The 26,647-nt window shown below is 42.9% G+C and overlaps 1 protein-coding gene across 2 annotated transcripts; it reads left to right on the plus strand.

Moving 5' to 3' along the window:
- On the plus strand, window positions 1-26,260 carry NIPA1 (NIPA magnesium transporter 1). Of its 2 annotated transcripts, XM_080375351.1 has the most exons (5): window positions 1-10,870; window positions 14,116-14,163; window positions 18,072-18,162; window positions 19,461-19,621; window positions 20,932-26,260. In XM_080375351.1, the coding sequence occupies exons 1-5, from the start codon at window positions 10,501-10,503 to the stop codon at window positions 21,441-21,443; spliced, it is 1,182 nt and encodes a 393-aa protein (XP_080231477.1). In that variant the 5' UTR covers window positions 1-10,500; the 3' UTR covers window positions 21,444-26,260. The 2 variants fall into 2 exon arrangements, with proteins under 2 accessions (XP_080231477.1, XP_080231478.1); XM_080375352.1 differs by lacking the exons at window positions 1-10,870; window positions 14,116-14,163 and adding an exon at window positions 14,175-15,840.
- The last annotated feature ends 387 nt before the right edge of the window (window positions 26,261-26,647 follow it).

Raw genomic sequence — 26,647 nt, forward strand, 5'->3', positions numbered from 1 at the left:
GTCCGGTCTCAGGTGAGTATTAAGAGATGCAAACAGTTCAGGCACACCAGGGACCTAGCTGAGAGCACACACCGCTATGACACAGCTCACACCGGCCTCGAGCTCCAGCGGAGCTCCTGCATCAATGGGCAGGGAGTGTGGGTGGGGGTCCCAGCTGAGGCTGGTCAGGGCAAGTCACACCTACAGGGCCCTGACAGCAGCACCCTCCAGCCCTCTCACACAGCATTCTGTTGTTGAAGAAAATGACAGTCCCCTTTATCTGGATGCCCAAGTGATCTGACATCTTTCAACTTCTCCAAGAAGCTGAGGACTTCTGCCTCATAGCAGCCTTCTTCCTGACTTCTACCTTTCCTGTACAAATACAATGAGTCACAGCTGTATGATACAATATTGCTATATCAGCATATACTTTCACTAGAAGGCCATATTAGAACTGCATGGGAAGGATGAATTTGAGCATTTTTTGTCTGAACCATCATTTTAAACTTACTTTATGTTTAACACACAACTGGCCAGACTGTCAAACTAACTGACTATAAAAATGTGTGTGCTACAGTGACGTTACTGATTCAGTTTGTAAGTATTTATTATATTGAAGAAAAATAGTTTCATAGCAAGGACTTTGTTCATTTATTTCTAACATATAGGGAGGGGACTGAAGTTAATGATTGCTGTTGCATAACATTTCGAGAAATTATCTTGATTTCCTGTTGTTCCTACACTTCGTTTCAGTATAAGAGATCGATTGCAGTAATATTTAAGTGTCTGACTAGAAAGGAGATAGAAAGCACAAAACCACCTTCAAACCCCTTCAGAAACATTAGTCATTGGAACACAGGTGAGCAAGAAGAGTAGAACAGGAGAAGAGTTTGAAGTTTGAAAAAAAAAAAATCCAGGAGCAAACCACCACTAAATAAACAGCAGAGAGGGAGCTCCAGAGAAGGAGAGGAACTCTGTCAACACTCAAATACCAAGTACAAACCAGCAGCCAAAATGACAATTTTCCTAGCTGTTATGTTTTGTATGAATGATGCAGATTGTAGTTCTTGTCATGTGATGACAGGAGATAGACCTAAGGTGCTCTCTGATGGAGGGAGCACCTCTGAGCACCACCTCAAAGGAAAACCAGAGCTCATCAACAACAATGCACTGAAATGTTTACCCCTAAGTCGCTGCTAGGCAGTGGACAACTGCCTAGAAGGGCCAAAGAAGATGGATGGATGCTGCCTGCAGTTTCTTCGGAGTGACCATCTGTCCCCACAGGCTCCCTAGCTCTTCCCCTGGGAGCCAGCCAGGTACTAGCACGACCTCACCCCTACAGAGACATTTCCTGTGGCAAAGGAGAAACTCCCGTCATATATGCATACCGCGCCATTTGGGCATTCAAATGTTGTCATGCTATTTTGGGATGCAGAGAAGTGCCGCTTCCTCCTCGGCAGTGTGGGAGAAGATGCACCAAGCCAGCAGTCTTCAGATTGCTTTTCTACATCCCCCCCACCATAAGTACACTCTGGATTTGGGGCGTTCTTCCCATGTAAGAGTTGCTTTTGGTTTGGATGGGTGCAGGGGGAGTGCTGGCTGGAGTGCAGCAGGGGACATGGCAAGAAGAGGGCAGAAGGAGAAGGGGGCAAAGATGCTCCTGACAGCCAGGCTGAGAATGGAAGCAGAAGTCTGTAACTGCTGCAAGCCACAGAGTGAAACCAGTACCCTTCATCAGGGACACCAGGACCAGAGAAAATAGGAGAATGCTTTTCCCAGCAGCTCTCAAAGTCCATGGATTGCCTTAGCCACAATTCTTGGTGCTGCCTGTCTCCTCATCCAGAGGGAACCTTTTAAGCACTTCACCTCCTGACTCTGTTCCCAGGCCAACTTCTTGCTTTCCTCCTTTCCCTACTCATCTCTCAGCGGCTCCCCAGGGACAGGCCACCTTCCCTCACTAGGCGTTGTATTCCCCAGGTCCCTAAAGGAGCAACCATTATCAGTTTGAGAATAGCTGTGCTAAACCGCCACATCTTCTCCAAAGACTATAAACAGTAGCCCACAGCCCAGGGTCCAATTAACTAAGTAATTTGTGAGGCTTTACTGAAGAAAATTGTTGCCAGGCAAGACAAGAAAAGCACACACACACACACATAAAAGTGGAATTTTTGATGTTGATTGATATTACTTAATAACTCAAGGCCTCAAGAGAAAAAACACTAATGTGAAAGTTAGAAAACTGAGGAAAAAAACCAGAAGTAGTTAGAAGACAGCAATTCAACACGACAGAGGACTAACCTGCTCCAAGGAGCAACAAACACAGGTGTTTTCCCGCATGACTGACAATGGTGTGGCCAACAAGAGCATGTCACCCTGGGGTGCTGAGCCTTGCATGCTAAGTATGTTAGACCTAGCTATCTTCTGTGCCTTCACCAATGAAGAATCATTCTGTACTCAAAAGCCTGTATATTGCTGCTTGCAATCCTCTGGGCATGGAAAAAGATACCTAAACATTAGCAAATCAGTGGAGAAGACAGCTCACAGCCCAGACACTCAGGTGGTATTGAGGTGTGCCACTTCCTGCTCAGCACGCTGGTGTTAATAGATCCATGTGCTTCATCTTAAGTACTGAGAAGAGCTCAGGACTGAATCTCAGCGGCTCACTTGTAATGCATTCATTTCACAGTTCAGATGAGCAAGTGTTTGCATGTATTTGCTTTAAGCACTACTGCAAATAGCAGGCTGTTTTCTTACTTGACAGAAAAAAAATTCCCATCTACTTTGTCTCAGCATCTCAGCAGGGTGGTCATTTTCTCAAACTACTGCATGGCTGTAGCCTATCTGCTAGCAGCAAAGCAAGCCATGGCTTTGATTCTGCTGCTACTCTTTTTCCTGTTATTTAGATCATTCGGTAAGAGTTTGTGTCACAATATAGGTGCCCAGGCTCTACAGGGAAGAACACTTTTACATCCCGCTATATTGTCATCAACCACTCAGCCACACTGTCATCACAAAGGAAGAATAAGCTGATCCTTGGTGGCCCCCCATGACTTGTACACGATGATAGCTTATATGCACAGCACTCCTTAGCCATTCCCCCAGCAGGAAGAATTGCCGTGGGTATAGGAACCTGCAGAAAGAACCAACCTCTACCCAAAATGTGTCTTCCTCCTAAGCCAGGCAATAGTCCTGGGTGCAGTGCAGTGTTAGTGAAGTATACATCTGGTTCCTGAGTCAAGTTCTCTGTTTTCCTACTTGATACTGCAGCTGGCCTATTTCCTTTTCCCTACACATCAGACTAATGGCCATCTCAAAATCCAGCTGGCCTTTTGTTTTTTGTGGAATAGGACCTCTGACAACGGTGGTTGAAAGCCTTCCCTGCTCTAACCTGGCAGGTGTTGCTGCACTTAGCATTGTCCCTGAACTCAGAGTGGGGCAGAAGTTAAAAACAACAAAACTAACAGATGAAACAATGATTTATTTAAGGGCCAAAAGAGGGAAGTCTCCCAGATATTAATTTCAGGGGTTGGCAAACTTGGTTGGCAAAGTCAGCCAAATAGAGTCCAAAAGAAACATTAAGGTAGAGAATTATTCTTTTTCAGCTACTGGCTAAATCACAGAGAGGAAGGAGGTTCAGGCACTCCTGCTGTTCTATTGCTGAAGTAGCAATTATCTTATCTGCCTTTCACAGTGCTATTATGCACTCAGCCTCATTTGAAGGAAAGATGTTCTGAGACAAAAGATTTAAAAATACTCTTTCATTCGCAAGTTCCTTTTGTAAAGTGTTGGTTTGTTCTGTTTCTTTTTTTTAAATCACATTTATTTGACATAGGAACCTCATCATTTCATTGAGTTTAGGATTAGATCATTAGACCTGAGACACTATTATTTGTTACAGCCGTCTCTGACTCTCAATCACAAGTTCTCATGTCAGCAGTGGTTATCATTAAAATCTTCATTAATATACTCTTAATCATTAAAACTAGAGATAGTATGATGTACACTAATGACCACTTTCTCTCTCTGCAGTCTGTACATAGGAAGACTTGCCCCGAATGTTGATGCTACCTACAATATCTGCTGGACATCTCATATAGCCAGTAAATGGTTTTAGGCACTTCAAAGCTATTGACAGCTAAGCACAGGGGTTCCTGTTCTCGCAGCTCATTCTGACAGTGTAGCAACCCTAATGCCTTTTGTGTGCAAGTCAGTTGTCAGGGTACCAGTAATCATGATCTTTGTATACCCAGGACAAACATAACACTGTGCCAACTATCAGAAGAACTGTAAGAGGGACTGACCCCTTTGGAATAAGTATTTGAGGAGCAAACACCATGAAAGAAATCTTTAAAACAGATGCGTGCCAGAGAGACCCCGAATGTGTAAGTAGAATACCTGAAACAAGAAGAAACTCAGTAACTCAGTCTAATAGTTCTCCTGTGTCCCTGGTACCTCATCTGCCAAGGACCAGAAACATCACTTCCATTTTCACCTAAGTTAGTTAGCATTCCTGCTGACTGCTTTGTGTGAATTCACACCAAATTCAACTCAAGCCTTTTCAAGTCATCACTAAAACCCACTTTATGTTAGGATCCATGACATACAACAGGGCATTAATATTGACCTATCACATAATAGGCACCTTAACTACCGAAAATGACTTTTTAGTGTAGACATTGCCAGATTTAGAGAAGATGAATGTATTTCCCTAGAAGGTGACAATGCCTTTCTGACATTACCTGAAATCTTACTGTTACACTTAATATAAATATAGCCTTGTCTTATGAAAAGGTGCAGATCAGCATGTGTGATGATTGCAGAGTAACACCGAACATCTGCCAAACACAGTGTGACTAACCTTATGCCAATTAGTTTCCTTCCAGCTTAGCTAAGTAACTACCACAGCTGCCTTTCATTACCAGCTCTGTTTTAAATATTCAGCTTGGTTTCAAACAGTAAATATTAACTACTAAGCAAGCTGGCTCTGCAGCTGCTCTGATTTGGAGCAGAGGAGCTTCGTGGAAAGCCTTCTTCTACCATGCACTGCCTAGTAGACTCTCCCTAGCAATGGTTTGCATCAGCCCATCACCATTTCTCCTGCTAGGACTCTGTTTAAGCCCATTAGCTGGGAACCCCAGCTTATCAGTACTGTTGTCCCAGAGCAGACAGGCTGTTTCTTTGTACCCTCAGGGGCAATGGTGAGTGAAGTCAGAGAGGTAGCTTTGCTACTGAGAAGGCACATATTTAGTAGATAAAACATATTACTAGGACGGTGACTTATTGTAAACACCTGGAATTGAATAACTGGGTTCCTGGAGCATAATGGTTTACAGTCTGCAAATGGTTTACAGTCGGTTGAAAGTGCAGCTTCAAGAGGCAAGTAGTTAAATATGGGCTATTCTCATGGTGAAATTGGTACCCTGTTGCTCAGTTTGATAACAAAAAAATCCAGTTCAGATACATTGCAATGCATTTACAGTCTTCCAACAATATTGCCTTGAAAATCCATTCAAAGTGCCCATATAAAAATAAACTTTACAAGGAAACTCGGGCTTTGGTGTACAGGATGCACTCAGCCTTACAAAGATTGATCTCTGAGCTGGCAGCTGACTGCTATATGTCCTATGGCGTCTGCTGGAAAAGATTCTTTTCTGAGGAACAATGCAGAAGAAAATCCATATAGATATTGTTAGAACTACCCAGCAAATCTTATGAGAGAGTTTACTTGAATAAGAGGAGTGTCTCTGATGTTCTTCACCTGAGACAATTGGACTTGTCCAAGTCTCCAAGGTACACCCTAAAACTTGGTCTCTACTCATTGAATTCAGCAGCTTAATGGGAAGTCACTACCACCACAGGTGATGCAATGATTATTACACCCTAGTTTGGTATGCACCTTATGAAGTGACATAGATCACCATGTCAATGTGACAACACATGTAAGTCTGAAATACAGTCCAGAACTCCCTTTAGCTGAAGCAGAAAGTTAATGCAGCTAATTAACAGGGAAAGACAGGCAAATTCTTCGCAGGCAAGATTGTGATAGAACCTTCTTTTTTTTGAGGATGATGACCATACCTTCATCAGAAGAGTTGTTGAAAAGGTTCATGCTAAAAGACTAGTAGCGTGTGCTAGGCTTTCACCATTCTTTTAAGACAAAGAGTATACATGTACTATATTCACCACATTAAGATGGTGTATTCAGCTTCTGGAAATCAGCATGGAAGAGTGTGCCCTGGTCAGAGTTCGCAGCTAATGCAGGTGGACTATATCATATGCTACAAGATTAACTGGAAAATCTGTGCTTTTTCCTGTGTTCCCTAGTCACTGAGGACCTAGAAGTGATTTCTACATAGCAAATATGACTAGACATGTTAATTAATGTGGGTTCTCTGCAGCATGATCAGAACTAGCTGACTAGCCTCTGCCTGCTGCGTGGACAGATTCTGTCTGAAGAGATCTGTTTTCCTCACAGGAGAGCTGAAAGGGTATGATCTGTTTGCAGTACACCTACCATGCTTTCTGTCAACAACCTAACATCAGTCTTGCACCATCTCTTCAGGAAGCATGCTGAAGTTCTCCAAAACTCCAGAATTATATGTCGCCACTGTCATTTAGCAAGCAATTTGTTTTCCATGGGCAAAAGTGACAGTACTCATTCAGACCAGACTTTTAAGAATTGCACATCAATAACAAGCTCCACTGCATGAATCTTGGACCCTTTAACGAAAGAAACCTAACCTGCCCTCACTTTTCTGCTCCAGACTGCACTGGATTGTGCTGATTTGCAGCCCGTTGTTCTGCCCTGGAAGAGAGCTGGGTACACCTTGTAACTCATAGGACAGAGACCACAGAAGCTTGTGTGACCTCTCATACTGCAGATAGGATTATAGAGCAGCATTTTGTTGCAGCTTCAGACATTCAAATTCAGACGTCAAGGCTGAGCTTGATTTTCTTAGTTCCAGCTCCAGCAGATGTTTCCAGGAGTCATGTGGCCACTGTCTATAATGCAGTAGAGCTCAGTGCTACTATTTATTTTCACAAAGACCATTATGGACTTTAAAAGCCCAAATCTGGGCCCAAAGACTTGACACTATCTTCTCTGGTCCAGGTCGACAAAGTCCTTATTAATGGAGCAGAGAGCAAAAAATCTGGCAGGACCCATGAGTGCAGTGCAGTAGCTTTCAGCAGGTTTCCATTCATTCTCCTATCTGCCGGTATGGATGCCCACAGCAAATCAAGAGCTGAATTACAACCAAGATTCAAGTCACTTCCTTGCCAAAGCAGGACCCATTCATACCAGTGATGGCCCACTTACACCAAAGCCACTTTTATACTCCAGGCAACTGCTCCTTAGAAAGGATTTTTAGGTCATCTTTAGGCCTAGATTCAGTGGACCATTACACAAGGCTTCATATAACTGCCCTTACTGTGGTCTTTGGCTCTCAAGGGCGGGAAAAAATAGCAAGGATTGTCACTGTCTTCTTGGCGTTTTCTTTGCAGTCATAGTTCCTACGGCTTCAATTGCTGGCAAAGTGGATCTCTACGGTGCTTCTGCCAAGCAGAATTACTGCTGTTGCCTCAGGGTCTGATATAGCTGTTGGTAAACTACCACCCTGCTCTCCCAGCTATTTTGTAAGGAGCTTCAGATTATCTTCTGGGCACAACTGCTGTGTTCTCATACAGAATGATCTGATTTTCCTCTAGCCTAGATAAAACACCAACCACCACTTTAATTAAAAAAAAAAAAAATTTACGTACATAAAATAAACAGAACAGAGGAAATCCAAGGCATTACAGAGGAAAAAATACAATCCTTTAGATCAGAGTTTTCTTCCCCTTCAGATCAGGGAAAACCCCATCCTAACCAGAACAGGTCCATCAGCACTGCAAAAAAAGAGTGGAACCTCTACAAATTTTGCTCACTCATTTCCAAGAGACTTACTTCAATCATTCATCCCTTCCTCTGGGTAGGAGCCCTACATAAGTCTATTAAATACTGCTCTTACTTCATGACTAATCCTGAACACCCATACTCTACCAGAGTAGAGTTGGCTACTTTGATAAAGCACCCTGTACAATTTTTATACCAGCTCTCACATATTGCTTGAATTAAGCAGTAAGTGGCCAAGAAGTGCGGAACTAGATGTGCTATCAGTGCTCAGACTGGAGTTGGGTAAGACCGATGGAGAGGAGCAGAGTTTGTTGGAGGAAATACCGCATAAATCTGAGCTTTCTCCTATGCAATTTGTGTGTTCATGAGACATCAGACTGCTGTGACATCAGTAACGCTGCAATATTATAATGTATAAGCCCAACTAACCCAAAGCATGTTGTTTTGCAATACTAAAAACACAATGACACAATTCAGCAGGAGAAATGATGCTATCACAATGAAACTCAGTCTCAGAAGACTAGATGGACTGTAGGAGTTTATATACTGTATATATGTAACGGTTTAAGAAAGGTCATCTAATTTCCATTCAAGTAATGATAGCTGTTATCTTTAAGGTACCTTTATGTTTTGGTCCAAAATGTTTGTAAACTAGCTAATGCAGATTTTTTTGCATCAAGTGATCTCGTAAGACATTAGTGAAGTCACGCTCTGTTTTTCAAGATATTTGAAAATTTAATATTTATCAGTGCTGTGCTTATTACTTTAGTCTATGACTAATCCTTAAGAACACTACATCTATCATATGGCAAGTGTAATAGTAACTAACTGAATAAGGCAGATTAAGCGTATTTAGCATTACCTACCCAAATATGTACTTTAGAAAGGCATACGTAAGTTTTACAATTAGGAGATAAAAATGACATGGCTAGAGAGAAATAAACTGTTTTTTTGATTTCCCAGGCACCTGTTTTTATCTTGGTTCAGCCAGAGAAAGATTTTGAATATAACAACTGGTCAGGTTTGAGCTTTGTTTAGAAACTTGCCTGATAATTAGATGCAGAGGCCGTTAAATATATATCATTTTTCCACTGTGCAAGCACAAATTCTTTCCTGTAATAAATGTCAACGTACATGTTACTAGGCTGTATATAGATCAGAAATGGATATTTATAATTAGCCTGCATTTGTCTTCACCTCTATCTTTGTTTCCAAGGGTTGCTATGGATAGCTGTTCTTCCACCTCCTGTGTTCTGATTTTACAGGTCTTGTGAGTCTCACAAGGATGAATCCTCTCTTCTATAGCATTCAATATTAATACAATGACCTGATGAAGCAACCTAAGTGAAAATATGGGCAATACTGCAATAAGTATTACATGTTGCCATTAAACTTGAACAAAAGACTCTTGCAGCCTTCCCGTGCCTTCCTAGGACAGCCACCTAAAGCAGCGTAGGCAAACTGAGAAACATGCTAACAAGAGAAACATTCTCAGTGGGTTGCCTCTTCTCTAAACTCCTATTCCCTGGGGATGCTAAATGTTATGCTAAGAACTATGCCCAATAGTTATAAAGACAAAAATGTCCACTTTCATTTACACCAAGCCAAGATACCATATCCCCTTTCCTTCAGTGGATATTGCCACAGTAATCCATTTATCGATTGATTTATTTCAACACTCATCTGGGAATGATAAGAACTGCAGTGAAGTACATGCTACAAAATACTTCTGCCTAGCAAGGAAGATTGCTTTCAGCTCAGCACTTCATGCTTTGAGAGACTAAATTCTCTCAAAGAGAGACCAGTGGCCCCATGATGGCCCAGGGGTGTTGCTACCAGAGGGACCTCCAGCTGTTCTCCGGGGTGGCAGGACAATTTCTGTTGTGCTCTCCCAGAACCTGGAAGTTGCAGAATGATGGCTGGGAGAGGCTGGGGGACGACTCATTTTGAGCAGCCAGCCTCACCCTGTGCCATTAGGAGAGAGTGAACTTTTTCCTGGAAATAAATGTAGATTCTGGGATTTACTGCCCGACAAAACCGGAGTGATTATGGATCCCACCACTTTCAGGCAACGTGCACGACCCCTGGCAGCAGCCAAGCTTTCCCGGTCCGTAGCCACACGCTCCCTCGCTGTGTCCCCAGCCCTGTCCCGCACGCTGACCCCGTCGGTGGCCGGGCGGATCGAGCCACAGCTCTGGGTCACGGGCGGGGGCTGCAGGTGGCCTTCGGCTCGCTCCAGCCCAGCTGCCACAAGGCGCCGTGCGCTCGGCTGGCCCGGGGAGCCGGCACCGATTTTAAAAGCCCCAGGGGAAAGGCAGAGGCACCCCGGCCCGGCAGCGCTCCTGCAGCCCGCGTCCCTCCGCGCATCTGCTCGCACCCCCCGCACCCCCCCGGCCCGCGGACACCCGCAGCTCGCTCCCGCGGGGCCGCAGCTCCTGCCCCGCATCCCCCCGCCAGGGAGCCGCACCCGCGCCCCAAGCCGCTGCGGGCCGCCAGCAGCAGCACCGGGGCCGGCACGGCAGCGCTCCGCCCCGTGCCGCCTCGCCCCCCGCGGTGCCAGTGCGGAGAAGGGCGCCACAGAGCCGTGACGTCAGAGCGGCGGCTGAGGGGGGAGAAATGCCCTTGCTATGACGTCATCCTGCTGCCGTCCCCGCGCGGGACGGGCGCCAGCAGCCGCGGCTGCCGCCGGTGCCCGCCCGGAGCCGCCCCCGGCGGGGCGGGTCGCGCAGCTCAGCTCGGCGCGGCGCAGCGCAGCGCAGGGCGGGTCCCGGCGCAGGAGCCGCTGCCGGGTGCGCTGGGCCCGGGCAGCCGCCGTGCCAGCAGCTCTCGGCGGGGCGATGCGGATGGCGGTCGGTGCGGCAGCGGGCGAGGGGGCAGCGCAGAGCCCCGGCCCCGCCGCCGTGTCGCTGGGCTTGAGCGTGGCCGTGGTCTCCAGCCTGGTGAACGGCTCCACCTTCGTCCTGCAGAAGAAAGGGATCGTGCGGGCCCGCGGGCGAGGTAGGGGCCCGGCGCTGCGGTGGCCGCGGGCGGGAGCGCCCCCTCCTCCCCCGGGCTTCCCAGCCTCCCGCTCCCTCCGCACCGCCGCCTCTCCCCGGTCTGCGGAGAATCGCCGCCGGCACCGCGCGGGACGGGTCCCCCCGCCCGGGAGCCGCCTGCCCGCCCGCCCCGGGGACGCTCCCTCCGCTCGCCCCTGCGCAGCCCCCGCGGAAGGACCGCGGCGGCTCCGCGCTGCGGCGGCTCCGGCCCGGCCCGGCGGGAGAGAGCCGGGGGCAGCCGCCGGGCCCGGCCCGCGGAGGGCAAGCGGGGCCTCCGCGGGACAGGCTCCCTGGGTCGGGGCAGACCCTCTGCCGGGGGGGAGGCGGTGTCGCCTGGAGCGGGGGGCACCTTCCGGGCGGCAGGGCTGGGCGAGCCGGCCGTGGTGCATCACCCTAAGCGCGTTCGGCACGGCAGGCCGCCGGCTGGAGGGGGCGGCAGCGGTGTGAGGAACGGGCGAGGGGCGGCAGGTGGCGAGCGGCGCGGGCCGGTTACCGCGGCCGTCAGCAACAGCTCCCGGTGCAGCCGGGGCCGGGCCGCTGTGTGTGCAAACGCGTGTCGCTCCTGCGGCGCTGCCATGGGCTTGCGGGACTTTGCAACCCCTCGCTTTGGCTCCCGTAGTTTCTCGCCACCAACTGCGCCAGCACGCCTCGTCACCTGTTTATTCTGGCTCTTCCATGGACACGGGCGATAAGTGCCATCAGTCACGTGGTGGTTTCCTTTTTGTAGGGATGGGAAGCACACCAGCAACGTGAAACCATGTCTTTCTTTCATTTTTCAGATTGAAATCCCATACCTCATTGTTGTTTCCTGAGATTAACAGTCAGGAGCTGACTGTGCAATCTGGGCAGTTTAGCCAAAACAAAGCTGTAAATTCACAGAGTATGAAGATCTTCTGTATTTTATTCTGAAATTGGCGCTCCTCAAAGCATGTAGCCTCTGAATAGCATTTGCTAGTTGTATCTTGATGCTTTGAACATAGGAAAATGCAATATATTTGGTTGTTCTTAAAACTGCGCTGTTACACGAGGGGAAAGTTGTAAACACAGGTTGTGTGAGGCCTCACAGGTTGCGTCAGGCCTCTGAATTGTGTATCTGTGGTCAGTAGCTGTTCTGTAGGTGATGGTGTCTGTGTATGAGCACGTGTCCATAGGTTCTGGGAACTCTTTCTTACAAACAAATCCTTTTTAGTGACCACGACGTGCTAGCTATTTTCTCTCTCTATGTGTATGTATGTAAAGGAAAAAAATTAATATATTTATCTAGATATATGTACACACGCACATGTCTTTGAGATGGTTAGTGTTAGGCAGCAGTGCGTTTCCAGTGGGTGCTGCATCTGGCATGTTCAGGGTGGATGCGGTGGAGCAGAACAAGCTTGCAACTATGTTGCTACTAGCAGGCAGCCTGATCTAATGAGCTTTTTTTGCCTTCTGTGCAATAACCTTACGGTTAAGGGCCTCAGACAAATGACTGTTTTGCCAGCACAGTCTCCGTTTCCCTCCAAGATGGCTGTAATACACTTTTATGGTCCGCAGAGAGATCGTGTTTGTATCATAAATACAAACCTTTTTTTTTTTTTTTTTTTTTGTAAGGGAAACAATGAGGGAATGTGAGAGAAAGGAATGACTTTCCATCCCAGGGCAGTTGGAGGAAGTTTCTGGTTTGTAGTTTAGCGGAGTCTAATTACTCCTGAAGAGTTTTCAGTGGAGCAGTGGGTTAAGTGGGTGAAGGCCGTGTGCCTGCTCTGGCAGCTGTAAAACATCCTGTTTTGAAGGTATCGCTGGTGTTTATTTGCATGTCTTGCCGAGCAATTTGTAGTGTTTCCTATTGCCGTGCTCAGTGTGCAGACATCCAGGGAAATACCCTAGGCTTCTCTCTGTTTAATGGTGTGAACCAGCACGGTTCTGTCTTGAATCTAGCAGTCGGAGCTGTGAGCCCGAGATAGTGTCAGATGATGTCTTTTTTTCCATTGGTTTCAGTAGGTGTTGTATAATTAACAAGGAGGTACATGGAGTCTTTTTTGTCTTCTCTCTTGAATCAATAATATAGTATCAATGCAATTAGTAATCCTTGCTTCGACAGAAACAGCCACGGATGACAAATATTTTGCAAAGTTGTCTTTCTTGAGTCAATATTTTCTGTAATTTGTGCCCCCAACAGTGGTTTTATTTTATATGCAATAACAAAAGTCTAAAAGATGATTGCACCCACTCTAAAGCTGGCCATTTTCATTAGTCATTTTCTATCTCATTTCAACTATATAGTGTGATTTCTAAGTGCTTAATATTTTATACATCTCCAGACTTACAGATTATTGTGGTTTTCTTTCATTTGGGATTTCAGCATAGGTACAGTACTGCATATAGCTTCAGAAGCTGTTGAGAGAGCATCTTTCCAAATAAATGCATAGCTGAATTGCTAGAAAGAGGAGCAGAACATAAGAGCAGAACATGATGCTTGGTGAAGGTCATGCTTGGTGAAGGCTGGGCTTTAGGTTGGTAAGCAGTCATTAGCCTTGATGTTCGACAGAAGCAGGACTTATAAAACATGGTGCACAGGTTCCCTTGGTGCATCTCATGGCAAGAGCCTATAACCTGACAGTGAAAATAATCATCCTGGAGCTTGGGAGGCACTAAAGGACAATCCAGAGTTTTCACTCCTCTCTTTGAAACAGGGCAGTACATCAGGAATTCAGAAGTTTCAGTCATAGCACTTTCCAGTGCTCAAATACAGGAGGATCGCTTCACACTGTGGTACTGCCAAAACTGCATGCCAAAACAATTTCTCTGCTACAGTTTCACTGAGGTTATATTAGCAACCTAATTGGTGCAAATCATGTTTTGTTTCCATAGGTTTCCCATTCTCCTAGCAGTGGTTCTAATCTGTATGTTTAAATGTTAGATGTCATCCTCAAATGCATTTGGTGACGTTTTGGATGCTCTTCTATGTAATACTGCATTAGCATCACATAGGTACTTCAAATTGGAAATCAGAACTTCTGACTAATAAGTTGCCTTAAGATCTAACTTGGACACTTAGGCCAAATCTGAGCATCCTCTCTTTTTTCCTCTCACTCCATTGCCTTGAAGAACAGGGTTAAGATGAAGGTTCTCAATAGTTGAGACTGTTGAAATTGTTCTGGTTTGTAGTTCCAATATTGCAATTTTATATTTTTCTAATATGTCTTCCTATACTTCCTCTTCCAGGTACTTCGTACTTAACAGATATAGTATGGTGGTCTGGCACTATTGCAAGTAAGTATCTTAAAAGGTTTGATTTTTATTGAAGGGAGAAATTGCACTTAGATGGTGAAATGAGACATCGGGAAATTGAGGTTCTCATCTTGAATCTCATGCTCGCTTGTCATAAAATTCTCATCCCTCAGAAATACCCCACCTTTAGTAAACTCTTACTCTGGCTACTGTGTCTGATAGTGTTTGAGAAGGCAAAGAGCTGGGACAAACCTGAGTCGGACATCTTTCTGCATTTCCAAACCATCTGGTACTTGCAGCCTCTAGAAGCCACACGCTGCTCTGACTCTGGGTTCCTGCACTGTTTGTGTCTCTGGATTGCACTGGTCTGCTCAGTTTTTAATAAAACTCAAAGCTGAATAAGAAATTGTCACTCTGCCCAAAAGGGCTTGTTGAGCACATGTTATTTTTTAGATCAGAAAGCACTTAGCCAGCCTCAATCAAAAAAAAAATCTTTTTGATTTCTCATCTGACAGATACAGTTTCAGTTTTGCTTTTAATCTACAAGATTAATATGAAGCCTGGTGTGGTGCTGATATGGGATCAGTGTAATTTTACTCTTAGTATCTTTGTAAACTCTGCTCACACTAAATTCCCTCTCTGATGTGAATCCAGAGCATGGGGAGCAGCTGGCTTTCTCCTCTTGCAGTTCAGCCCTAGTTAACTCATGAGCTTAAAATCATACTCCACAGCCCACCTTGAAACCCTAACCTAGCCTCTTGCGAATTATTTTGAAACATCCTGATGCTGTTTCTGAGAAGTACGTGAGTCTAGTTGTGCCCCTTGTTTCTTGACAGCAAGGTAACTTTCTGATTTTGTTGTCCTCAAGCTATGCAAAAGGAAAGAAAACTGGTAGATCTATTGAAGGATAAAGTTCACAGCAAGTGTAGGAGCCAACAGACTTCAGAGGAAAGTCCTCAGCTAATTTAACCTGCGTTTAGGTAGTTCTGTGTCAGCTTCCTCCTCTGCTGGGATCAATACTGCCTAAGTAGCAATAAATCTGTGCATTAATCTCTGTCATTTATCACTCGTGAGGCTCCCATCTTGGATCTCCAAGCAGAAGGAGTTAAAATCGGAGAGGTTATAATTACAGGAGTTTATCTTGGTGAATCAGAGAAAACTATTTCATGCTTAAAAGAGCTGACCAAATCGAATGAAGGCAAAACAGCCAAAGGGAATGATATCAGTTGGCTTTTGTCCAGTAGCTAGGTGCAGATATTTCAAAAACAAAGTCTCAGCAAGTTTACAGAGGAACAAGGGAAGAATTGCTTGAAGATATTATAGATTCAGAACTGCAACAATGTCACAAACAGCGATAGCAAGGGCCAGGTAGGCACCTGTGGGATGCAGAGAAAGGCGATGTTTGTGGAATTAGCGATTTCCCCAGTTATCTGGGTGAGATTATAACAGCTGACATAATTCTCTCCAGCAGGGCATTTGGAGTTTGGATGACTAACAAAACCCACATAAACTCTATCAACTTATTTTCACGATATTTGTTCAGATGGTGAACAAGCAGTTCTGTGTTGGCATGCTGACTCAGCATAACACTGCCTAACCATTCTGGGGCCTTGGGATGATCCACTGGATTACTGAAGACTTCAAAGGAAGGGCTACAGATTCTGCTGAGGGACTTTTTCTTACACTGTAGTCAAAAGAGTGATTGCAGCATGTGTACAGGTATTTCAATGAGCATTAAACTAATTAATTGGCTAATTAATTAGTTTCAGTGCAGGTTTTGACAGCAGTGTAGATGCGGCTGGCTTTTATAGTGGATACATCTATTTTAGTGCTTTATTGCAGGTGGGGAAACACACTTGTGAAGTGCATCTCCTGTTTGTCTCCACAGACTGGGATTTTTTTACATTGTTGAGCAGTCTTGTAGCTCCTGAACTGGACTTTTAAGATGAAACTAGGCTGGAAGATGCACTCTAGGAACATACCTAATGCACACCAGCTCCAAACAGACTTTCAGTCCATGGGAGCAGGCTGAAGTTAGTCTGAAATAAACCCCCTGACATTCATAGAGCAGACGTCTTTGCTGTACAGGTCTACTGCTGGTCTCCTTGCTAATGTAGACATACCAGTGTGCATGAAGTTTTGTGTTGCAATAACTTTGGGGATATTGGTATTCCTTTAGCAAATTTACAGCTTGGTGTGCCTTCAGGAACTGAAGTAGAGTCTTGACTTAGAGCACTGAGGTATCTAGAGAGGAATTTCTGTCCAGAGAGGACTGGATAGGTGTGCAGCAAAAGTCCTCAACATCAGCTAGATGGTAACAATTACTGAGATTCTTTTTTTAATCGGTCTTAATTCAGTCCTGGTCTGTCATTTGTGGTAGTAAGAGACTTACTATTACTCCATGGTGGTACTGAAAACCTCTGGTAAGTTCAGTTGCCTTACAATATGTGCAGTTTGACTGAAGCTTCAGAGACCTAATTTATGGGTTGGTGTTGGTACCATCTGTTAGGACTCTTCCAACAGAAAGCTAAAGTGCCTGACCTCCAAAAAAAGCAACCTTCTGTCAGTCAATTAGAAATGTATTGTAACCTGCAGAAACACAGTGTGCCAGCAGTGACCTGTCCTCTGTGCAAGATCTGCCCCAATGCCTTCAGATGCCTTGAAGATAATGCCAAAGCTGCCACATATATCTACGGAAAACAAGCCTGAGCCTGATAGCTGATTTACTCTGTTCCTGGGGCAGGAAGACCATCACCAATTCTTGTGCTCCAGAAATGCTGCTCATTAACTTCTCTGGCTCACTCCTGCACGTAGGGAAAGCCTCAGTGAATTGAATTAGTATAATTTTGCCATACTCTGCAGTTTTGTAAGTTTGTTTGTCCCCTTCGTGTTTCCTGTAGGTTACACAGGTCTTCAGCTCTACTGCTAATGTGAGCTAATTTGGTAAATTAATTAATGTTTGCACAGTGCTTTGCAGGCGTAAAGAACAGGATGATGGTAATGATATTTGATAGTCAAGGGCAATGACAGCCTGAGTATAAAGACAGCTTGGATTCTTGAAATGTTTTGAAATACAGATAATGGCTTTTAACATCATCTGGAAATTTGAGCTGTATGTAGTTTGTGTTCAGTCTCAAGGTTCTTGCCAGTTACCACAGACCCTGTAACTATGCAAGCATCGCATTGCCCTGTTATGAACTTGCCAGCACTTGCAAAATCATCCATCTTTTCTTCTTTAACTGAAAACTTGAACACACGAACTGTTTATCAAAGCTGTGGTGTGCAATAGTGTGGTACCTCTTGGAATTTGCTTTTATTGGGGGAAAGAAAAGAATATGACTGTGAGGCTGTTACTATGAATCGTCAGGGATCTCTTCTTTTTACCGTGGTCCTGAATCACTTTTGATGTTATATAGTGTTGTGAAAATTTAATGTGGCCTAGTGTGTGTTAAAAAGCCCTCACGCATGTGCTTAGTATTTCATTAGTAGATGCCTTTCCTCAGCACTGTCCTTATTTCTTCCATGTGCTCCTGCCCCGCCCCCCCCCCGCCCCCAAGGTAACACTGCTGTTAGGAACTGTAACCAAGTTACATGTATGCACATTCTAAAGATGAAATCATGGGTTATTTGTACTTTTAGCCTTCCTTATATAAATATGTGAGTGCAATCCATGAGTGTTTCTAAGTCATAGTCTTATTTGTAAGTTAAATGAGATTTACTGTGCTCTCTTGGATCTTCTTGTGTGGCAAATATAAATCTTATATTAAAAAATAATTTTAAAATATAGAAAAATTCCAGTCATTTTGTTTAAGTGCAAAATTAACAGAGCTAAGCAAATCTGTAACATCTGTTTTCTAGTTAGGTCAGTCTTTCCCAAACAGTATTGGGTAAGTTTTCATTGCTGCTTTTTACAAAGGGATTTAAAGGCTTATTTCTGGTTCTCTTGGCAGTGGCCCTGGGTCAAATAGGGAATTTCTTGGCCTACACTGCAGTCCCAACTGTGCTAGTGACGCCCTTGGGAGCTCTTGGCGTTCCATTTGGGTAAGAGTTTGCTTTTCTTGTTCTTATCTGAATGTTGTTACTGTTTAATAAAATGTCAGATAGATTCAGTGATCACTGGAGGTCCACTGAGAAGATAACAGGCTTACGGCTGTTAATGATGTGTTACAATGTCCTATTTTCCTATTTACCCCAGCAAAGCGGTGGGATGGGAAGCTGGGGGAGGCAATAGTGAAGAAGGCGTTCCTGAGTATCTTCTGGTTTAACTAACACTATGATCTGGAACAGATAAACTTTTTTTTTCTCTTCACTGTGGTTATTCTGGACTCTTCTGCCTATTCTCTTACTCGCAGTTCCCTTACTATGTAGATCTTTCCTTTTGTCTCACATTCTTTCTCTCCCCTGCTTTCCACAGCCCACGTGATTATTGATGCTGATTCCCATTTAATTGGATTTGGCCTCTTTCCTGAAGCAAGGGAGTCCCTTGCATATGCACGCCCCCAGCTTCTTGAGTGTTATATTCATGGGGTCGGTGGGGGGAACAAAAAATGCAGTGAGTGTTCCTTAAAAGGAGTTTAATTATGCAACTAAACGTTTTGTGAATAGCTAGACTTACAGCTGTGAAACTACTGCAGTGTAGAAGTACAATTCTTCAGAAACAAAGCTGTGCGCTGCCTCGAGACTTTTCTGTTGGCTGCTGTTGGCTGCTGAACTGTGCATCTGACTGCACTGGTCATCTGTTTCAGAGTGTAGATTGCTTTCTATGGGCTTCGTGCTGTCTTTAGTTTCATACACTAAGCAGCATATTGATGGTGCTCTACTTACCACCCACTATTTTGTCCAAAGCCACATAATTTTGTGTATTTTGGTCAGCTGGGTGTCTAAGCAGAGTCCTGTGTTCTTTGTAACCAAAGGTCACTTTTATCTCATGACTGCTCAGCACCTGTAAAATGGGGCTTCATGACAGCTTACCAATTTGTTAATGGGTAGATATCTGTCTCGGGTGTCAGATGCCTGGTTTGGGGGGGTTGGGTTCTTTTTGGAGGAGGTGATGTGCTGGTGTTCTTTGGGGTGTTGTGCCTGGGCTTTTTGTTGTGTTTTGGGGGGTTTCGTTGTTGTTTTTCCTGGCAGGAGGCATCAAGGATTGAGTAGGACTGCGACTACATAAATCTTTCTTAAAATAACTCAGAAATGCATTTTGAGGATCCACCAACATTTGGTCATGATCCATCAACATTTGATACTATCCCTTTAAGAGGGAAATTCATGTGGTGCATCACTGTTAGAGCATTATTAACAGAATGTAGTCAAACTTTTAATTTTCTTCCTCTTTGTGAAAGGTCCATTTTAGCTTCTTACTTACTGAAAGAGAAACTGAACATTCTTGGCAAGCTGGGATGTTTGCTGAGCTGCGCTGGGTCTGTTGTTCTCATCATCCATTCCCCAAAGTCCGAGAGTGTAACGACTCAGGCTGAGCTTGAAGAGAAGCTTACAAATCCAGGTACTTTGTTCTTTTATTAACTCATAATGATTTTGTGAGTTTGATCAAGAGCACTTGAGATGAAGGGGCTTACCACTTCTACCAGTCAGGAAAATTGACTTGTGAAGAAACCATGACCTGACAGAGACAGACCAGTACAGCTTTTGTGCAGGAAAATGATGCCTTGCTGTACTTGGAACATCGCTGGGATACATGTGCGCAGAAAGGAAAATGTGGGTACTTTTGAAAGCATTATCCTGTGCAGCAAGCTCAGAACAATGGCCATTTGAACTTGTGTATTTTTCTAAAATGATGAAAAAGTGTATCTTGCTACTTAGAGATGAAGGGTACAGTTCTAGGATCTTAATTTAAGCTATCTTATGCAAAACAAAAATGCTGATTGTCTCTTGTTCTTTAATTCTGCGTTTTCTTTTTTTATTAAAAGTTTATGCTAGATACCAGTTATGTTCCAAGCAGACTTCTTTGCACAATAAAGGTGTGTAGAAATAGACTGTTGAGACATATGCTGAAATGCCTGTTCTTTCTCACAGAGAATGTGAAGCCTCACTAGCTGCTGGAGGACACATACTAGTGCTAATATGTGCCAAATCCACTTTTATTTTTCTTGCATAAGAGCTAAACTGCCAACTATTGTTATTTCCTTTAATTGCTTTAGGTGAGAGAAACTCAAACCTAGTAACGTCAACTATTCGAAAAATCTGCAAACAAAGAAAAGAAAACAAATACCTTGATCTAAATTTACCGTTTCAATCTGACCAAAATTAATTGGAAATTAATTTCTTTAAAACTGTAAAGCATGAATTGTTTTTCATCAGTCTAATCTGTATACTGATGCTATTATGTAAATGATAGGGCCTTCCAGTTTGTCCATACTCATCTTGCTCACTTCAATGGGATCTTAACTTTATGTTTAAGTTCTTGCTGGATCCACCTACCATGCTCTGTTGCACTGGTTATGAATGAGGTGTTATCACTGCTGTCTCTCACGGGGGGCTTTAAGGAGTAAAGTCCTGATGCAAGAGAGAATAAAATTTAAAAAGCCATCTTAAATCCAGTTCAAATCTGCAACAGTGTGTATTTTACTACATGATGATCTGTTTTACCCAAAGAACAGAACAACATCTTCAGTTGCAGGTGCCCACGACAACTCTTAAAAGCTCAGTGATCTGGAATGGACCTCTGTTTGATAGCAAATCTTAATCCTGTTGTATATATGAAGTTCGCTGGTACAACATGATTTGCCTGTCAAAATCTTTAGAAGGCTAAGAGTTTTCACCTTGCTATTACCTTGTTTTCTTTTTGTTTTCCAGTTTTCGTGGGTTATCTCTGCATAGTGCTGCTAATGCTTCTCCTGCTTATCTTCTGGATAGCTCCAGCTCATGGACCTACTAATATCATGGTTTACATCAGTATTTGTTCTCTGTTGGGCAGTTTCACTGTTCCCAGCACAAAAGGCATTGGGCTGGCGGCTCAAGACATCTTTCATAATAACCCATCAAGTCAAAGGGCTCTGTACCTATGTCTGGTACTTCTGGCAGTATTAGGATGTAGCATTATCATTCAGTTCAGATACATCAATAAGGCACTGGAATGTTTTGACTCCTCTGTGTTTGGTGCCATCTACTATGTTGTGTTTACCACCCTAGTCCTGTTGGCTTCAGCCATCCTTTTCAGAGAATGGAGTAATGTAGGAGTGGTAGATTTCTTGGGAATGGCTTGTGGTTTCACCACAGTATCTATTGGAATTGTTCTTATACAAGTCTTCAAGGAATTCAACTTCAATATTGGGGATTTAAATAAACCTAACATGAAGACAGATTAAAATAATTTTTGAGGGGAAACTGGATGGCTCAGGGAAGGATGCAGAGCCTTTCATTTCTAGGTCACTGATTCAAATATGATTCAGGTTGGTAGTTACCCTGTGACAATTTGGTGGCCTACGTGAAATGAATTGGAGGCTCCATCCAGTTTCAAAGGAACAGTTGTCCATGTACCCCAGTCAACACAATAAATGACCTTAATTGGAACCACTGATTGAGTCAGCATAGAGACCAATGTATTTCCTTACTGTAAAAGGTAATCCAGTAAAAAAGATCTGGGGATGTTCTGACAGACCTGTTTGTGAAAGCTTGCATTGTGGCTTGTGAGGTACTGTTTCTGTGGGCAGAGAACATCAGTTTCTAATGCACTCAATCTGACACCTTTCATGAGTGATATATACCTTAAAATATAGTGGGGGGGGGGGGGGGAAGTGAGTGGGACAAGTTGTTAATCTCAACATAGCAATGTGTTCACCATCAAGGCTGTGAATTCTGAGGCAATTGTTGGTTGAACCGTGGACTGCAAACTTGTCCCTTTTAGTGACTGTTTTGGCAAGTTGGTCTGCTATGCAGTGAAGACACTGGGGAGTTTCAAATTGAATTCTTTACACAGAGCAGTGGACCCTTAAAAATCATTCACTAATTACTTATCAGCTGATAGTAGTGTCCAGGTATGCATTTTTCTTTGTAATTCACGTGCATTAAGACATACTTTATTCATCTGAGAGTTTTTAATTGGGAGCAGACAGGAAGACTGTGAAGGATGTGGAAATGATGCACAGACCCATTGCCTATATGGTGGCTCAGAACTATTTCAGTGCCTTTGTAATCCAAAATTACTGCATAAATGTGAATGTATTTTTTTTCAGATAGCCTATACTGGTTTAATAATTCAATTTCACTGTCTATAATATTGGACTGTATTCAAATTCTAAACATATAAAGCATCCAGAAGGAGCCACATGTTTTTGGAAGAATTTACAAACCTGAACTGAAACCCTTAGATGCCTTGACAGCTTCTGAAAAACCCATCACCCTAAAGGGAAGAAATAATCTACAGGGGGACTGTTTAAAGCAGTCCAGCATACCTTTATTTTAGTTAAGTGACTAAATACAGGAAACCATTTTGTGAAGTAGCTAATAAGCAGGGACCACAAAAAATTAAATTTGAGAGAGAAGAGCACGAGTTTTCTCATAGCTCCAAAAAAGCTGGTCCAATCCTCTCGTAATGTAGGAAAAGGAGGTTAAAGACTGGAAAAGCGTAGGGAGCTGACCTTCGGAAAACCAACAGGGGTATACATTCAGATCCAGTAATTTACAGACTTCTGTGAACAGTTCAGCCATAATATTTTTACAAGTAGCACAGCTTAAGCTATGATTGGAATGATTCTGAACTCTTCGGTGTAAACCATTTAGAGAATATTGATCTGTCAAAGAAAGAAATAGTTAATTTTCATGTTCTACTTATATTTGGTTTTTAAAACATCATGAGACAAATGCTTGTAAGGAAAGCTTGAAAAGTAATGAATGTTATCTCCATTTAAATACAAAATGGAAGAGTACAGTGGAACTCAACATCTCTAGTTCAGAAGGTCTCTTGAGACAAATGAAAACCGCAACATGATTACAAGACAGTATTTGAAAAAGTTCGTGACACTATCGAGAAATTGTGAATGTAGCTTTGTGTCTGGGTGACAGGAATGCAGAAGTTAGTTAATGCGAAGTAATACTGTTCACTCTCGTGATGTCTTTTGTTGACCTGAATTAATGTTACCTTAAAACTCAGCCTCTGTTTTCATTTAAAAGCAATGTTATAAGCCCTTCTCATGACAGCAATAATTGTGAACAGTGAATCCTAAAGATTTAGTAATCTGAAGGGACTGTTCTGAGGGAGTAAGAGCCCCACTATGTTATTTGGAAGCTTGTTTTATAACTCCAAATTGCAGCTGAATGACTCTTGAGTTGCCAGAAACACGTTGTTATAGGTCAGCACAGAAGCTAGGTATCTCGGTGAAATGAAACAGTCCTCACAGAGAAAAGGCCATCTCCTTTACATGTTATGTATGGTTTCCAGAAAGTTTGAGGATTGTAGATGAGGTGGATTGGACTGTGAAAGCTGGTTAAAACTAACCTGTTCCATTATTGACTGGAAGATGGTATCTTGGTTTTCAGTAGACAGTTACGTTTTGTCATATTGATTCCCTTTTTTCTGATTGAAACTGAAATTGTACATAGGTTATGAGACCTGTTGTGACCTACTCTTTAAAACAGTATTAGCTGTTTTCTGAAGCAGTCAAGTTGTCATTTCAAATTCAGAGTTCATGAGTTGCCTGTTGGTTTGGTACTAGCCTTTAATTGCTGAAGACTTCTGTGCAAATCTTTAGATCAGAATGGAAATGATTGTGGTCTCATCTTAGTCCTCCTTTGGCCATATTTGTTCGTCTTGTTTTGTTTTAAAATTCACTCCTATTTATTTAGAAAGTGCCTATCTTAGTATGTTAGGTGCATATGCAAGTTAGTAGTAAATATTAGATCCAAAATAATTTTGACTGCCCTGTCTAAACCTTGCCATCTTCTACACCACACACACACACGTTTACTTGATAAGCGCTCACTATGCAGAGTAAGAATAAAGTAGCAGCCATGTTCTGTGGTCCTCTGACCATCCTTACAGCTGATAAATGTCTGCATAGGTTCCTTCGCTTCTCCCCAGCTGCTCCTCATCTGTGATAAGCTTTCTGGAAGAGTCTAGTTAACTTAATTGTTTAAAACAGAAATGTCAAAAGCCAGCACATAACGTGAAAAAAATTCTCGTGGCCTTGCACATCATTTATATCTGCAGCCTTTTACATCATGAATGCTAAAAATTGGAAACCTTTAATTTTGCTACTTTGTTCAGTATATAGCAGCGCTCTTTTCAGTTCTGCTGTACCTGGATCAGTTAATTTCTAACTTTAGAAAAATATTACCATTTTCTGTTGTCACTGTTGGCATGATTCTTCCCCCCTCCATCCCATGCCCTCCTTGTTCTAGGTGTCCTACCTTTTTAGTCCCGTTGCTTTTCTGATTTAAAAGGAGGCACTGTTGAAGTTGAATTTTAGCCATTCCCTCTGGTGGTTGGTTGTTTTTTTTTCACCCCTCTGGCAAGTAAGCACTTTGAATAAGATAGCAGAGTTCCATCATCTCAGGGAGCAAATGTGCATAGTTGTCTCCTGAGCTTTGGTGTCCTTCATGGGTCTGCCCTTTTCATGTTCTCTTTGCATTATGTCTGTTGATAGCTGTGAGCCAGATGACTTCAGTTCTGATTCCAAAGCAGGAGTGGGAGAGGCTACACATACAAAAAGTGGACTCATGACAGTGGTGGGATGTATTTGAATTGAATTCAAATCCATACGAAAGGCGTTTCACTCCGTATTTCTGGCTTCTGTTCTATTTGTCAAACATATTTACTTGGTACTCACTTGAAGATAGATTTTTGATCATTATCCCTTCAGTGTATGGAGGATTTACATGTGTCAGTCACAATCTTTATTAGGTGTCAAACACACAAATCTCTCAAATGTTCAGTAGGAAAGTAGAAACCTTTTTGATACAACCAAAAAAAAAAGTTTGTTACACCTTAAATACTTATGTAAAGAAGAAAAAATATCTAAACAAATTATCTGCTGTACTGACTTTCCAGGACTCTGTATGTGTAAATAGAACCTATTTATTAGCGAGCTGCAACTAACATTAATAAGAACCTGTCATATCACAGTTTGGCAAGTGACGCTTCCTATTAATTATCTTGGTTTATATTGAACATACATGTTTCTCTGAAGTGACTAGCACTGAAAAATGAAAACACTGGATTAATCTGTTGGAACACTAGAAGCTGAGGCTTAGGTTTCCATTTTATTTTAAAAATAGAGGCTTTATATTTGAAGAAAGATTTGGGATTAATAAATATGGGGTGCTTTAAATGGGCAGTTATTTCCATGTTCTACCCCTCTCACCTTTCTGTTTCATAAAGATAAAACATCAAGGATTCTACCAATCTTCCTTGGTTGTCTCGAGATCGCATAACTGCTGAAGTTTTACTGTTAAATCAAATGTTATCAAATGTTTATCTATTACCTGTGTTATCTTATCCGTTACAGAGATTAGTCTTTGTAAAACTCTTTGGTGCTACTGAATATGGGCTTAAGTGATGCAGAATAGCAGTGTGTACTGCATTAGGCACCAATGATGTCAACAGTTATTATTGCTAGTGCCCAAGTATTTCAGACAGTAGTGTTGAAATGTTACAGATTAAGAAATCTTTTCTAAAAGCTGCAAATAAGTTTGGGGGTTTTATTGTTATTGTTGAGTTGGGTTGCCCCCCCCGCCCGCCCACAACATTTGCTCTACAGAGTGGAAAATATTACACAAAAGGGGTATTTTTAGGTTAAATCCTTTTTCAACTGTGGAACTTTTGTTGTTTTTATTTATTTACTTTTATTCTTTTCCTGGAATGTAAAAAATAGTTCTAATGGGATGTGGGGAAAAGGTGGATGGCAACAAACATACAGTGTTACGTTTGGTTGCTTCAATGCTATTACAATATAGTTACTACAGATTACATAAAAATGGTTTATTTTATTAGCTTCCAAATAATGTATATATAGATTTGTTAATGGCTTACAAGTCAAGCTTACTCTCTTTGCTTTTTAAATAATAGTTATAGGCATGTTGTATTTGCCTTGTGTAAATTATAAAAGGCTATTTATTAAGTTTTCTGATAACTAATCTATTTATTAACCTGTATTGTTTTAAAATAAATGATTTATTTCTAGCTCAATGCTTGTTTTGTGGTGACTCTATATCGCATGGGGTGGGGTGCTGTGTGAAGTCTTTCCCACACGCCCACCTGCCGTACAGCCTAATTTATAAGCCCAAACTATTTCCATTACCCTTTCATAAAATAGCAGCCTTGTTTTTACAGAGAGTAGCAGATTCTTTCATGGGTACAGATCAGTTGCCACACAAAGGGCTCAGCTGTCATATAGTGGTGTCTACCAGTAAGGGATAGTCTTAGTGTCTTCATTGTACTGAAGTTTGTTCACCGGTAAAATGAATGCTTCTCTCTCAGAAATGTTTGTTGGGGCCTGAGTCACTTCAAACTGTGTGGTAAGGGTTCTCATGTGCTCTGTTCCTGCATTACTGTACCTTGGCTATTTGCTAGAGC

The sequence above is a fragment of the Falco punctatus genome (assembly GCF_963210335.1).
Source record: "Falco punctatus genome assembly, chromosome: 2".
NCBI lineage: Eukaryota > Metazoa > Chordata > Aves > Falconiformes > Falconidae > Falco > Falco punctatus.